This window comes from Scatophagus argus, chromosome 19 (assembly GCF_020382885.2).
Source record: "Scatophagus argus isolate fScaArg1 chromosome 19, fScaArg1.pri, whole genome shotgun sequence".
NCBI lineage: Eukaryota > Metazoa > Chordata > Actinopteri > Scatophagidae > Scatophagus > Scatophagus argus.
In genome coordinates, this window is record NC_058511.1 from 14,256,954 (window position 1) to 14,270,089 (window position 13,136).

Genomic DNA, 13,136 nt, shown 5'->3' on the forward strand with positions numbered 1-13,136 from the left:
AATGGAATTGAGGGATGGAGGGGATCAGTGAGGAAGGACGCAGGAGGGGCCTGGTGACCAGGTCTTTTCTATTAACTCAGGAGGCTGGCTGGGGCGAACAGGGGAATCAGGCTTGGCTCTGCCCTCTCCCTACCTGGTTGTCAAACCGAGCGTCCCAACGGCAGATAGGGAGAGGCGAATATTGCTCAGAGGTCCAGTGGTGATTGACCCTGTGTTTTCATCAGCCTGGGCTTGCCTGATAACATTTCTTACTCCTATACCAGACCAAAATATTAGAGATGAGAGTGCAAAGAAAGGCTTAGAATTCTTAGTTTGGTTTGGTGAAGTTGTATTGGATTTAACGCCCACACATACACACATTGTCATCTAGCTTTTCATTTTTGTTTTTGAAATTGCACTTTTCTTTCCTTCCTGCAAAAGGATTTCTTTCTGTTTACTCTATTTGTTGTTCTTGTGTTCAGAATTCTATTATCTCACTTGACTGAACACAATGTTTAATTCATCGCAAAATTAAGATATACGCAGTCTCAGGGGGATCTGAATTTGAATGTAGCCCACACCAGAAAGTTAATTGTTATTACTATATAAAAAGAAAAGTATTGGTCTTTCTATGGAGCCTCTTGAGACCATGAATAGGATTTTATTTCCCTTGTTCCCATCATTATATAGGCTGTAATCAGCACTCACTCACTGCTAATTGTATGCCGTGCTCACTTCAAGACCCTAAAAAAACAGTTTGATGGCTGTGGTTTGTTGCATTTTTCATTGAAGCTATAAAATAAAATATTGTATTTAAACCCTAGTTGTTGATTAAGTTTACAAATAGGCTGCACTGTATTGGGTCTAAAGAACACAGAGTTTGGAGTGGTTTGATTGTAATTCTCATGCATTTTTTTTGAGTTTAAGTTTTTTCTCTTTTTTCTAATCAGTGATGTTGTTTTTCGCTGCTGTGCTACAGGTCTCCGGTCTGTCTCCTGGAGACAGCCAGGCACCAGGATTGCTGCTGGCACCAGGGGTGAGGTGGGGGCAGACACCCATCAACCAGCTCACACCCTGGGACACAGATGAGCCCCCTGCTAAGCAACATCGAGACAGCGAGCCCGCCGGTAACCAATCACACCCACAACATTTACATACACACATTTATACGTATTTTGAAGAAAGTGTTTACAGTGATGTAAGCTTTGCAGTACTCCTTTATGCAGGAGATGTATGCGTGTAGCACACACTCGTAATGTGCTCTACCTCGGTCAGCCCTGACCCGCTCCACTGACATCCAGTGCTAACGAGGCATCTTAGTTGCCTTGCCCTACATAAAATACATGCTTTCCTCCACAACATGCTTGCTTTACATACAGTCATGCATAATTAACACCCACAAAAACCATCTTTACATAAACCAGCTTAATTGTGCATATTATTATAGATATGTCAGTGTGATATCAAGACTTCGAAAAACAGGGATATAAAAGTCTGAATCCACAGCTTCCTAAGCCTTCCAGTCCTCCACCACCTTCACACCGCTCTCATTTTATTGTCCTTGTTAATGTTATTGTGTCACTAACTGAAGCTGATTTAGACTAAATTATACCTATGTAGTGAAAGTCTGAAAGTCCTCCAAATGATCTTCACCAGGTCTAATTTAGATGTCGACCTTATTCTATTCATGCCCCTTTAAAACATAGCAATAGTGGCATTGCAGTGCACACCCAAGCCGTTAATGAGTGAAGCCAATGTAAGGATTTTCACTCTAATAATGAACTCACCCAGAATTGCTCTTCCCTAGAGCAGTTCATTTTTTACATTGCTTTGATGGCCTGTGCCTACTGCTCATCTCAAATGTGTGTCATTGAAGAATAATACTGGCACAGAGCTTGATCCAGTGACAATTCCAGATCAACAAAATCAGATTGTAGACAGCTGCTTCTCTGTGGTAGCTAAGCAGCATGCTCCAAACATGGTTCAGCACCTGCTCCTTCCTCTACAACTCGCCTCCTAATGAACATTTGCATATCTTCATATATTATTGAATTGTTTGATCAGTTGCTGAAGAGGCACGTTTCCATAGCAAAAACCGGTGGCGGTGGTCTTACCATGGAAGGATGGAGTTGTGATGGGAGACTACGGGGCTCTATTTTTGCCTCTTGAAGGTGTGGCTTATTTGGCTGTGAGGCAGTTCACTTACTGTGTGTAAGTGAACAAGGCTTTGCTCTCTGCCACGCACGCATGCACACACACACACACACACACACACACACCACCACCACCACCACCACCAACACAGCTCCCACACCCACAGTACAGCTTGGAGGAAGCGTTAGGAGAGTGAGATGTCACCGACCTTGCACACTGTCACATATGACACTCAGATCGGAGGAAAACGATGCATATTGATTTGCGTGTGTGCGCTATTCCAAACTGTGACTGGCGTTTGCAGTGAAGCCAGCTCCTCTCCACACTTCACTGAACTGTGTTGCCAGAAAGTTCTCTGCCAACTGTGCCAGAATTAATCAACGGGTTCTTTCAACAGAAACTTCACTGTTGTGTCTATTAAAGAAAGTTTGTCTTTGAAAATACAAGTTTTGTTTCAACTTCAGTTTCTTTGTATGAAAATAGTTCTTTTTTGATGCGATGCTTTGGACTTGTGGTAGATTGTGGAATAAATTAAAAAGGGAATGCAGTACTGTTTAAAATCATGCTAATCCAGAGGTACAAGGCAACACTCACAACCATTCAGTGCATTTAATATTAATGCAGATGCTTCATTTCAGAGCTTCATTCAATGTTGCAGGCAAGGCCTGAATTTTGGTCAGGGTTGGGTCATGATAATGAAATTACTTCCCTAGTTAATGATATATTTTTCTGCGAACAATTAAAGAAATTAGAAAAGACAAGAACAACTACAACATATACATTTAAAATCAAATTTTTATCAAAGTCTTCACTGTATTCAAATTTTGATGTGGAATTATATTAGTGTCTGATTAGAACCCTTTCATCGTGATGAGCTACAAAAGAAGGGAAATGAAATACAGTCTTGGTGTCGATTAGCTCAATGACACGTGAATAATGAAGGAAACTGGCCTCTCCTCTGGAGTCTTCTTTTCTCATCGTCTTTCTTTGCTCTCACTGTCTCTCTTTATGTCGCTCTCCTGCTCTATCCCTCTCTGCCCACACTATTATATCAGCAGGGCTAGTATCATGAATAATGTGGGCTTCCTTTTTCTTTTCTTTAGCTTTTTGCATGCTGTGATTTAGCCTTTGGCCCCTTGGCAGACTGGCAGGCTATTTTTGGAGCTTGGACCATGGCAGGAGGAGCTAGAGATGAGGGAGTGGGAGCGAGTGAGGAAAGGAGGGAGGCAGCATTCAGGCCCAATATGGCTGCATCTTCCCAGTACAGCCTCAGCATTTAACGCCTCAGGGAAGAGAAATGATTGGCTCAGAGTGTCAGACACAGATAATAGTGTCGACTACCACATGCACTGAGCATGTGTGCTTTCACTTACAGAAAAGCATTTATTCATGTTATAGCAAAATAAACCTGATATTCTTATTACAGTGTTGATCTTGGCCACAGATCTGTGCAATTTGTTATACGATATTCAGCCTCAAGTCAACAACAAACTTGGACTGAGGTATTGCAGCACACTGACACTACTAGTGTGGAGAGGAACAGATTCAAGCTAGAATCTCTCTTCTCGTGCTGTTTTCTGTCTCTATTTGATCATCTGATGCCAGACTTAAAATCAGCCCTCTGCCCGTGTTTTCGACTTTGCCTTCAGCTTACCCAAAATGCCACAAATTAGACCCTGCAGTATAGAAACATATTTACCTCATCTTTTTCACGTTGTTATGATGTGAAATCTGGAAAGACAATGAAGTAATCTCTCTTTTTTTTTCTTTTCTGTTTATCTATTTGTCAACAGTTTCGACCTGGGTTGCACCAGTAGCAGCAGTGAGTCAGCCCAGCCTCCTGCCGCACACCTACGCCCTTCCCCAGCCGCCATCCTACAGCCACAGCGTGACTGCGCAGTCACCTATCATAGGAGTAACACCATCCATCCAGACACCAGTGCCCCCTCAACATCCTCTCATGACCACCCACTTCCAGCTGACGCCGCAGTCAACCCAGCAGCCTCCCTCTATGGTACTGAGCATGCCCAGCCAGCCTCCATACCCCTCTGCTCAACCCACGGTTGCACCATCTGCTCTCACTGCCCAAGCCAACCAGGTGGTTCATCCAAACCCTCACAGCGTGATGGGCAATGGCCACTTAACCTCTCACCCAGGCCTCATCCAGCCCCCCACTCTGCCTTTGACCAATGGACAGGCGGCAGCGGTGGCTGCAGCAGCAGCAGTGGCGGCAGCGGCGGCGGCACAGGGCCAGCCCACAGCTGCAGACAATCAGGATGGTCCTAACGGGCTGCAAATGCTGCGGACAGTCGGGATGGGGAAGTACGAGTTCAGTGACCCAGGACATCCTAAAGGTAAGCATAGACAGCCTCAGCTGTTTCACCCTGAACAAGCGGATGTTTTAGTTTTCTAGAATCACTCTATTCCAGACATGGAACTTGTCACAACTAACTTTGAAAGGCTGAGTCAAAGCAGATCTGTTCAGCTGGAAACCTAAGTTCAGATGTGGATGCAAGCCAGGGAGGTGTTGGGTATTAAATCAATGTACTTTTAGCTCTCTATTCCTTGTGACCTCCCCTTATGCGGGGCTGTGCTGAAATGAAACACATAGGCCTCTGCCCTCTGTCTGTATACCGGAGCACTTTTTGATGCCAACAGTCATAAACAAGGCTGCAAACACTCAAGCAAGGGGTTGTTAAAATACAACTTGCGACCAGAGCCAATTCACTTCAAAACTGCTGCAAGGTCGTAGAGAACAGAGGTGCACCTAACGCAGCAATGAGGCGGCTACGTATAAAATCCTGTGATCGCGTATAGATGATCCTTTGGAATTGTGTTGTACTGATCTCAAATTAATATACAATAGCGGCATCTCTAGTGTTGCTCCTTGATGTTGGTTAAAAGTGTGTCGTGTATATCTTTGCATTGCTCTTGGTCGCGAGGCTCACAACCAAGCAGAAAGGGAGCTTTCAGTCCCTGCCCTCACATCTTTCCCAAAAGCGTTTGAAGCCTTGTTGATTTGTTTGTGAAGGTGCTTCACAGCTCCGCCTCATGCCTGAGTCTGCAAGCCGTAAATTGGTGTTTGGTTTAACCTTGGAGTTTATGATGCAGGGCGCTAGAAACAGATGTTTGCAATTCCCCGAACAATTTTCACATTTAATGAAGCTTTTAATTTAGGTTTAGATTGTTTTCTTTTTCCTGACTCATTTTTGATCAATAAGATGTGTGCAAATTAACTTGTAGATTGCAAAAAAGCAATTATTTTGAGGGCTGCCTGCGATACATTGAAATGAGACTGCAGGTAGAATTGGAAATGGACAATTAGATGTGCTCGTCAGCTTAGTCCAGCCTCTATGGAATGAGAGCTTCTTAGCTTATGTGTTTAATAGACTGTCGTGGCCCATTAACCATGTACATGTCAAAATTTATTAACGTTCTTATAACAGGCCAAACAAGCTAGAGTTCAACTGGAATTACTGTACATATGCAGATCCATTTTACAGCGAAGGAAAATTACTGTAAGAATATTAGAATTCAATGATGGAAACCTGTTACTGTGATTCATGTTATGATGAAGTTAACGTATTCAGGTTGTATGGCTACAGTTTGTACTTGGGTATGTTTGCTGTATTACAGAGGCAGAAGGTAAAATATTTCTGTGTCAATTCTTCAACATTATATGCAGTAGAAATGCTGTAAGTGCCTCTATGAAGGTCAAACTGCAGGTAGAGGCACTTGAGTGTATCATGTCTTCTCAACCATTTTTGAAATCCTTGCTAGACATTGAGTAGACATTAATAAACATGGTATTAGTTTCATGTCACAAGGACAGTGGAAGCAGGTAATATGTAGAGCACTGGTTAGTTGTTGCGACGCCTCTTCAGCAGCCTCCTGAGTGGCGCGGCAGACCTCTCCGCTGACAGGAACACTTAACTTTGCTGCTGTAATCACAACAATGCCACCCCGACTGCCCTGCCCCTCAGTTCTCTGCCCACTACTGTTGCTCTGTCTGTGCTGTACTGTCTTTCTGATTATCTGTGTCTGTCACTTCCTGTCTCTTTTCTGTCATGTACCTCCTTTCCCTCTGCTGTCTCTCTCTCTGTCCAAGAGGTCACAAATCCTAAGCCCCCAGAGGTTTCACGCATTCTGTTTTAAATCAATTAACACTGCATATCAGTGTGGCAAGAGTACCTATTATACTGCCATTGCGGCGTAATGGTGAAATACGGAGGGTGAGCTCCTGCGATGTGGCCATTCTGACTCACTTGCATTGTCTTGGGCCTGCTGTTGACAGATTTCTTTCTCTGCTTAGGCAAATGACAAAATGGAAGTAGTTTGTGACGAGAAAAGAAAGCAGCTACGGGTTACGGTTCAGTGTTTCTGCAGCCCTCTAATGGTTAAAGTGGGGACAAGAGGGTTGGCAAATCTGATCCCAGTGCAGAGATTGTGGGTTATATACATATATCTGGTATAAAGCTGGAAGATGAAGTAGTAGAAGTAGTAGATGTTGTTCATTTCATTGTTGTTCATTGTCACTATACAAGTACAGTGAGATGTCGTTTGGAGCGGTCCAACAGATGCACAGAGTAAGAAGCAGTAGATAAGAGCAGTTAAATAGAATAAAGGTTCTAAAATGTACAACAATATATGCAGCTAAAAATATAGAAAAATATATAAATAGATATACAAGTCATAGAGGCAAACAGAGATGCTGTATTTCTTGTTCTTTTGCTGCTCACACACACACTCATAGACTTTATTTAGTCCTCATGAAATGTATATTGATAAAGTACAATAAAAACACTTATACACAACTGGCTCAAATGCACACAAAATGGACATCCATCACTCTAAAAGCCAACAAAAGGAATGCATGAGCTGCTCGAACTGGATAGCTTTGCTTCAATAGATGATAAGTTGTCGTTAGGACAGTCCAAAAAATAATGTATCCCAATCACTGGCTTAAACTATGGAGCAAGCATTCACTGCTCTTGTGGTCATTTCGGTTATAAGAAACCGTACTGTATTATTTACCAGGTCCTGGTGATGCATCTCACATCAGAGGATTGTCCGAAGTGATTATTAAACAAACAGTTGAAATACTAAAGCCAGTGCTTAAGTGATTGTGTCGCTGCATTCAAAATAAAGCTTTAGCCTCGAGACACAATGCTAGTAAGCACTGATGTGTAGAGGAGGTTTTGTGGCTTTTTGATGGCAAAGGCCTGGATCTTCGAGGAGCTGACAGAGCTCTTCCTCTTTAATCCAGTGGCACAACAGGCCGGTGTGTGTGTGTGTGTGTGTGTCTGTCTGCCTGTACAAATGTGTGTGTTGCACGCGTGCACAACTTCTTGGGTGTGACTGCATGGATGTTTTGTCAGATGTCAGGCTCACAGCCTTAAAGCCAAACACCACAGTGACAGAAATCACACTCCGTGTTTGATTTGGCTTTGCCTTCAAAGGGAGCAATTTGTCTTCGCTCTGCATCAGTGGGCACATCAACAACTGTGTGCTCCTCTGTGTGTGTGTGTGTGTGTGTGTGTGTGTGTGTGTGTGTGTGTGTCTGTCTGTCTAGGTATTTGTCTGTATTTGTGTTTACAGTCTATATAGTATGTGTGTTTGTATACGTCTGTGTAAATGCCATATGTTTGTGTGCCTGTTTGCTTGTGTATGAAGATTCACACCGAGCAGCTTGAAGGCAGCATTAACCTCATCACCTACTGAGATATGCCAGTCACCAGGCTGTGATCTGCCTGCCTGGTTTCTCCATCCCCAGCAGGGCATTTCATAATACCTGCCTGTCAAAGTGTACAAATAATCTACACACCTTCTTGCTGATTGTTCATTTCTCTCACACCACCATCCTCTCTTGGGTTCTCTCAAATGCAGATAAATACGAAATTTGACCAAGCTTTTGTACACATAAGTAATCTACCCATATCTGTAGCTCCAGCGGGCCACAGCAATCACAGCCGTCAGCACATTTGGTGAAATGCGGCCAATATGCCATGACTGACATTGTTAAATGGGACAACAAAAGCAAACAAAAGAACAGGACACAGGGAAAGGCGAGAGAAAAAGGGAGATATGCAGAGAGAGGGTGAACGTTGAGAGAGGGAGATGCTGAGAGCAGAGTCGGTGTGTGTCTATTGACCAAGCAATTAAAATCGATGGCTGTCTTGATGAATATCAGCCCGGAGAAGCAAGTGCCGAGCTCAGCAGGGACGGACTCGCTTACTGCAAACATGATTGAGCACCATTTAAAGGTGGCGCACGAGTGAAAAACACATTAATTTTAAAAGGAAGTTATTATTTCCGCATATCTGAGCCTTCTTTAAAGGTTACCACTGATTACCTAAGCCAGCCACTCCAGTGATGCTTTCGATAGTGTTTTCCCAGCTCACATTGGACTGAGACGACTGTTGGTAGTGGCGTTGCTGTCGTGAGTCACACTGCGACGCTCGAGGTGATGCTGTTTTTGTAGTTATATGCCTAAGAAATAAGCAGCACATGAAGCTCAGTTGCTGTATGCATTGAAGGCTTCAGTTAAGATTGAAGTTTGAGGGTCACAGACAGATCTATCGGGCCACCTGCTGTTGTACTGAGCATGTGCCACAGCTCCTCGCCTCTCTTCTCATGTCAAACATCATTTTAACGCCTCCTTCCGCCTTACTGGCCTTTGCCAGTCCTATTCTCTCTCTCTCTCTCTCTCTCTCTCTCTCTCTCTCTCTCTCTCTCTCTCTCTCTCTCTCTCTTTCTCTTTCTAACACACACGCAATGGAAGAGACGCATGTGCACAGATGATCACATGCATAGATGCACACCAAACGGAGACGCGGTTCTCCACTGTCTCACACATCCAGCAACACCCAGCCTCCTCTTTGCCCAGGAAGTTCATCTTCCAGTCAGCTCACATCAGCCATCATCTGGGGACCGAGCAGCTCTGGAGCTGGTAGTGAATGCAATTAAGATGCCTTGCCGAGTTAAGATCAGTGTTTTACTTCTGCGAGACCGGCGCAGCCTCACATCCAGTGCCGCCTCACCTTTCCTCCGCTGTGACCATCTCCTCTGCCTTATCTGCCTTATTCAAAGTTCAGCTTCAATAAGATGTTAATTATGTATTCATTTTGGTTTACCTTTGGACCGAGCATATTGGTACTGCAGCATTACTGTCCTGTTGGTTTTTTGACATTACTGCTAAGCGAGGAAATTATACACCACCATATTAGTGAGATAGTGACCGTTTACAAGGCCGGGCTGTGTGTGCTGGGGCTGTTTATTTAAGGAAGATAGCTGCCTTTTTTCTTGACACTTCTCTCATTAAAGCTTATTTTTACATCGACATGCCATTTTATTGAGTAGTTATACCTTGTTATTGGTTTAGGGTATTACTTGATTTGATACTGATGTTTCATTTGTGGACATGCTGAGCAGACTTCATATCTCTCACTTCAGAGATATTTGTCTATAGATTGAAGTAGATATGAAGTAGATATAAAACGCACACACACTATTATCAGTGTTATCACTGAGGCATAAATATTCATTTTGATTCAAACACAAGAATATACTGCTGGAATGACAGGCTGTTCAAACCAGTTATTAAAAACACAGTCAGTTTGTGATAGCCGCACTGAGACCATTAATCATAACAAGCACATTCATTAAACCCTCCCCTTTTCTTTCTCTGCCTCTGCCTCTCTTTTACTTGAAGATCTCCACTACATCTTCACTGTAAATTTATACAAAGTATGTCTTTCTTAGTGAAAGACAGAATACTCTATCTAATGTAAGAGTTGTTCTTTTGTAAAAAAAAAATCTATTTCCAAAATGCTGACTTGGATCAGCGTCTGTGGAATAAGCAGTGGTAAATTAATTAAAGTCTCTGCAGTGTTGTGCTGGGCGATTATCTTAAAGCTATCCACATCAGGATTAACCAAAGCAAAACTACGGTTATTATGATTCCAAAACAGGCTTAAGTTGGAATGTGAAATGGATAGATTTTGTGTTTTGTTTTTTTTTTTTTTATTCTATCTCTCTCATAGTAGTCCTTAATTAGGTACTAGGTACTCCTCGTGGAAACCAGGATGGAATTCACAAAAGCTGGGAATGTTGCAAATTATTAATGAAGATGAAATTTATTCCAATCACTGTGCAGTATGTGCAGGTAATTCTCTTAAATGAATATGTGCAGCTCCGTGGTGATATGCTTGTGAGTAACCTTGGCACACGAGTCCATATGGGAACTACGTATGAACGATATTGACTCAAACATCTAATTTAAGAATGGCTGCACTTGTGTACAGATGTAGCCGAGCAGCTTCCTGACATTGTCTCTTTAACTTTGCTGAGGATGGTTTTTATTGAGATGTCTAACTGCTTCTAGTACAGCTCCAGCTCTCAGGAGAGAACAAAAAGAAAAAGGAAGGGGGTGTGGGGGTGGAGGAGAGGAAACGTGAGGTGCGAAGCGGCAGTGTGTCATAAGCAGAGGAAGGAAAGCTGCTCTCCCTCGTTCTTTCTCTCCCTCGTTATCGTATTTTAAAGGAGAGGAGCCCCGCCAGGAGCCCCATACATTATATCCCACCACAGTTAATATAGGGACGGCGGATAGCTCATTAAGATTGATCATTCTTCGTCCACCTCCTCCGTGCGGAACGCGGCTCCGGCTCCATTAATCACCAGGATTTCAAGATAAAGCTCAGTGGCGGCACAGTCGCAAGACCTGGAGCCTGACAGCCCAGCTCCTACATGCATAATCACAGATGCGGTGCAGCCAAGGAGCAGCCGCCCGGCTCCCTGCCACGCTAGAGGAGGCACCGCATCCACGCCTCCCTCCCTCCTCCATCCTTTCCTCAACCTATACTCTCCTCCTCCCTTCCTCCCCATCTGTCCTCTTCACTGCAATTGTCTGTCCATTTCTTTCACTTGGCTCCACTCCACTCCGGGCGTCATCCCTCCCATGCTGTTGTCTCTCAGCATCCTCTCCAGACCCCCTTGCCTCCTTCAGAACATCCACCTGCTTCTCATACCGACTTTTTCCTCTTGTTTTTTACCCCTTTCCTCTATTTCCATTCCTTCCACTTACCTTCCTTTCTGTAAGGTCTTCGCTCATTGTACCTGCCACCTGAATTTAAGCTGTACTTTTCTCCGCCTCCCTGCTTTCTCGACACTATTAATGTTGGAGTGGTTAGCCATTTCTCTAATAGCCTTTTTTTTCAACACGGGAATGCCTTCGTTAGCATTGTGACTCTAAAATTAAAATTAGAAAAATAAGAGGAGAAAGAATCTGGGAGGAAAAAAACAGCCCAGTCATCCCAGATTGCTCATTTGCCTCAGACAGATGGAAACAAGTTTCTGCTGGCTGTTTTCGTCTGAAACTTTATCTTTTGTTGTTTTACCTGTCTGTACTTTATGTCCAGGGCCAGCTAAGCTAAGCTTGTTGAGAATTGTAAGCATTTAAAATTTTATGGGAAATCTTTGACTCTTTATTTAAATTATCTACTGCTGTATATATGCTCAAGGTCCTGTCTGTCAAAGATGTAGTGAAAGAACGGAAAGAAATAAAGAAAGAAAGAACATAATAGTTTCTTTCTCAGACCTTCCTACTTCAGTGATTAAATTTTTTGTTCATTGTTAAATAGCCACCGGAGTGTTTCGGTTTGTTTGCTTCTATGCCACCTCTGTACAGGGCAGGCAGAGGTTGTGACTTAAGGTCAGTTTCTCTCTCTGATAACATTTTTTTATTGAGGTTCCTTTGTGAAGAATCTGAGACAGTTTTTCAGCCTATATTGTGCAACGAATTAATAAGAAAAAATAGTGTAGTTTAAATAAATCAGAAAGAATCAGTTAGCTAACAGTAAAGTCTCTAAATGGTTCAATTCGGTCACATTTGGTGGTGCTGGTGAAGGGATACTTTAACATACACTATATGGATAGAAGTATTATGCCACCTGACCATTACTCCAATAGGGACTTTAATGACATTACATTTGAAATGCATAGACAGCTTTGCAGCTGTAACAACTTCCACTCTTCTGGGAAGGCTTTCCACAAGATTTTGGATTGTTTCCTTCATGCAGAAGAGCATTTGTGTGGTCAAACTCTGATGTTGGAACAAAAGTTCTTCCACACCAAACTTATCCAACCTTGTCTCTATGGACGTTGCTTTGTGCACTGGGACACAGTCACGCTGGAATAGAAAAGGGCCTTCCTTGAAGGGCCTTGCTACCAAGTTGGAAGCATAGCATTGTCCATTCTGAAGCATTAACATTTTTTTTCACTGGAAGTAAAGGGCCCAGCCCAACCCAAAAAATAAGCCCCATAAAGAGGTGTGTATGAATACTTTTGTCTATATAGTGTATATAACCGAACTGTTGATGTACATCAGACAACAAAAGCTGGGAACCACAGTTTTGTTTGGTCAAAGTGAATTTGTACTGTTTGTCTTATTGACAGTTAAATTCTCAACATTGAGCCTTATTGATGAGTTCTTTGCAGTGCTTGAGAAGACATGCTTGGTTATGTTCCACAGAAAATGTTAAAATTTAGAGCCTCATTTTAATCTTATTTCTTGGTCCCATCCCAGATTATAGAATACACACAAGTGTGTAAGTGTGTCAGGTGGATTTGTGATGGCATGTGACACTGTGTTACTCAGAGCTGTGGTAACATACACTGAGTATTCGGTGGGTTAGGGTTAGTGGTCTCTGAGTGGAACACTGCCATTTGTCCACATGAAGTGTCCACTGCACTCACTTATGTGTGAGTAAATTGATTTGTGTGTAAAGTAGTGTCAAAGTAAATGGAGGTTGCACCTCAAATGGGTCTCAAACTCAAGCATGTCGTGTCAAAGACTATCTGATATGACAGGATTAATTGCCACTAGTCAAATGTCGATGTGTTATTCCGCACATCAGCCGCAAAAAAGCAGTAATGCATTATCGATGAGGCAGAGTGTAAACACAGCAGATGTTACCAGGAAGCCAGTCAATAGCGGATGTTTCTTT

The 13,136-nt window shown here is 42.9% G+C and overlaps 1 protein-coding gene across 6 annotated transcripts in view; it reads left to right on the forward strand.

Annotated features, from left to right (window-relative positions):
• LOC124050385 (kelch-like protein 29) overlaps nucleotides 1-13,136 on the forward strand; it is a 191,324-nt gene that overhangs the window by 96,462 nt on the left and 81,726 nt on the right. For all 6 annotated transcript variants that reach the window (XM_046372859.1, XM_046372860.1, XM_046372856.1 and 3 more), the window contains 2 exons: nucleotides 959-1,106; nucleotides 3,927-4,487. In XM_046372859.1, coding sequence (XP_046228815.1) covers nucleotides 959-1,106; nucleotides 3,927-4,487 — 709 coding nt within the window. The remainder of the gene's footprint in view (nucleotides 1-958; nucleotides 1,107-3,926; nucleotides 4,488-13,136) is intronic.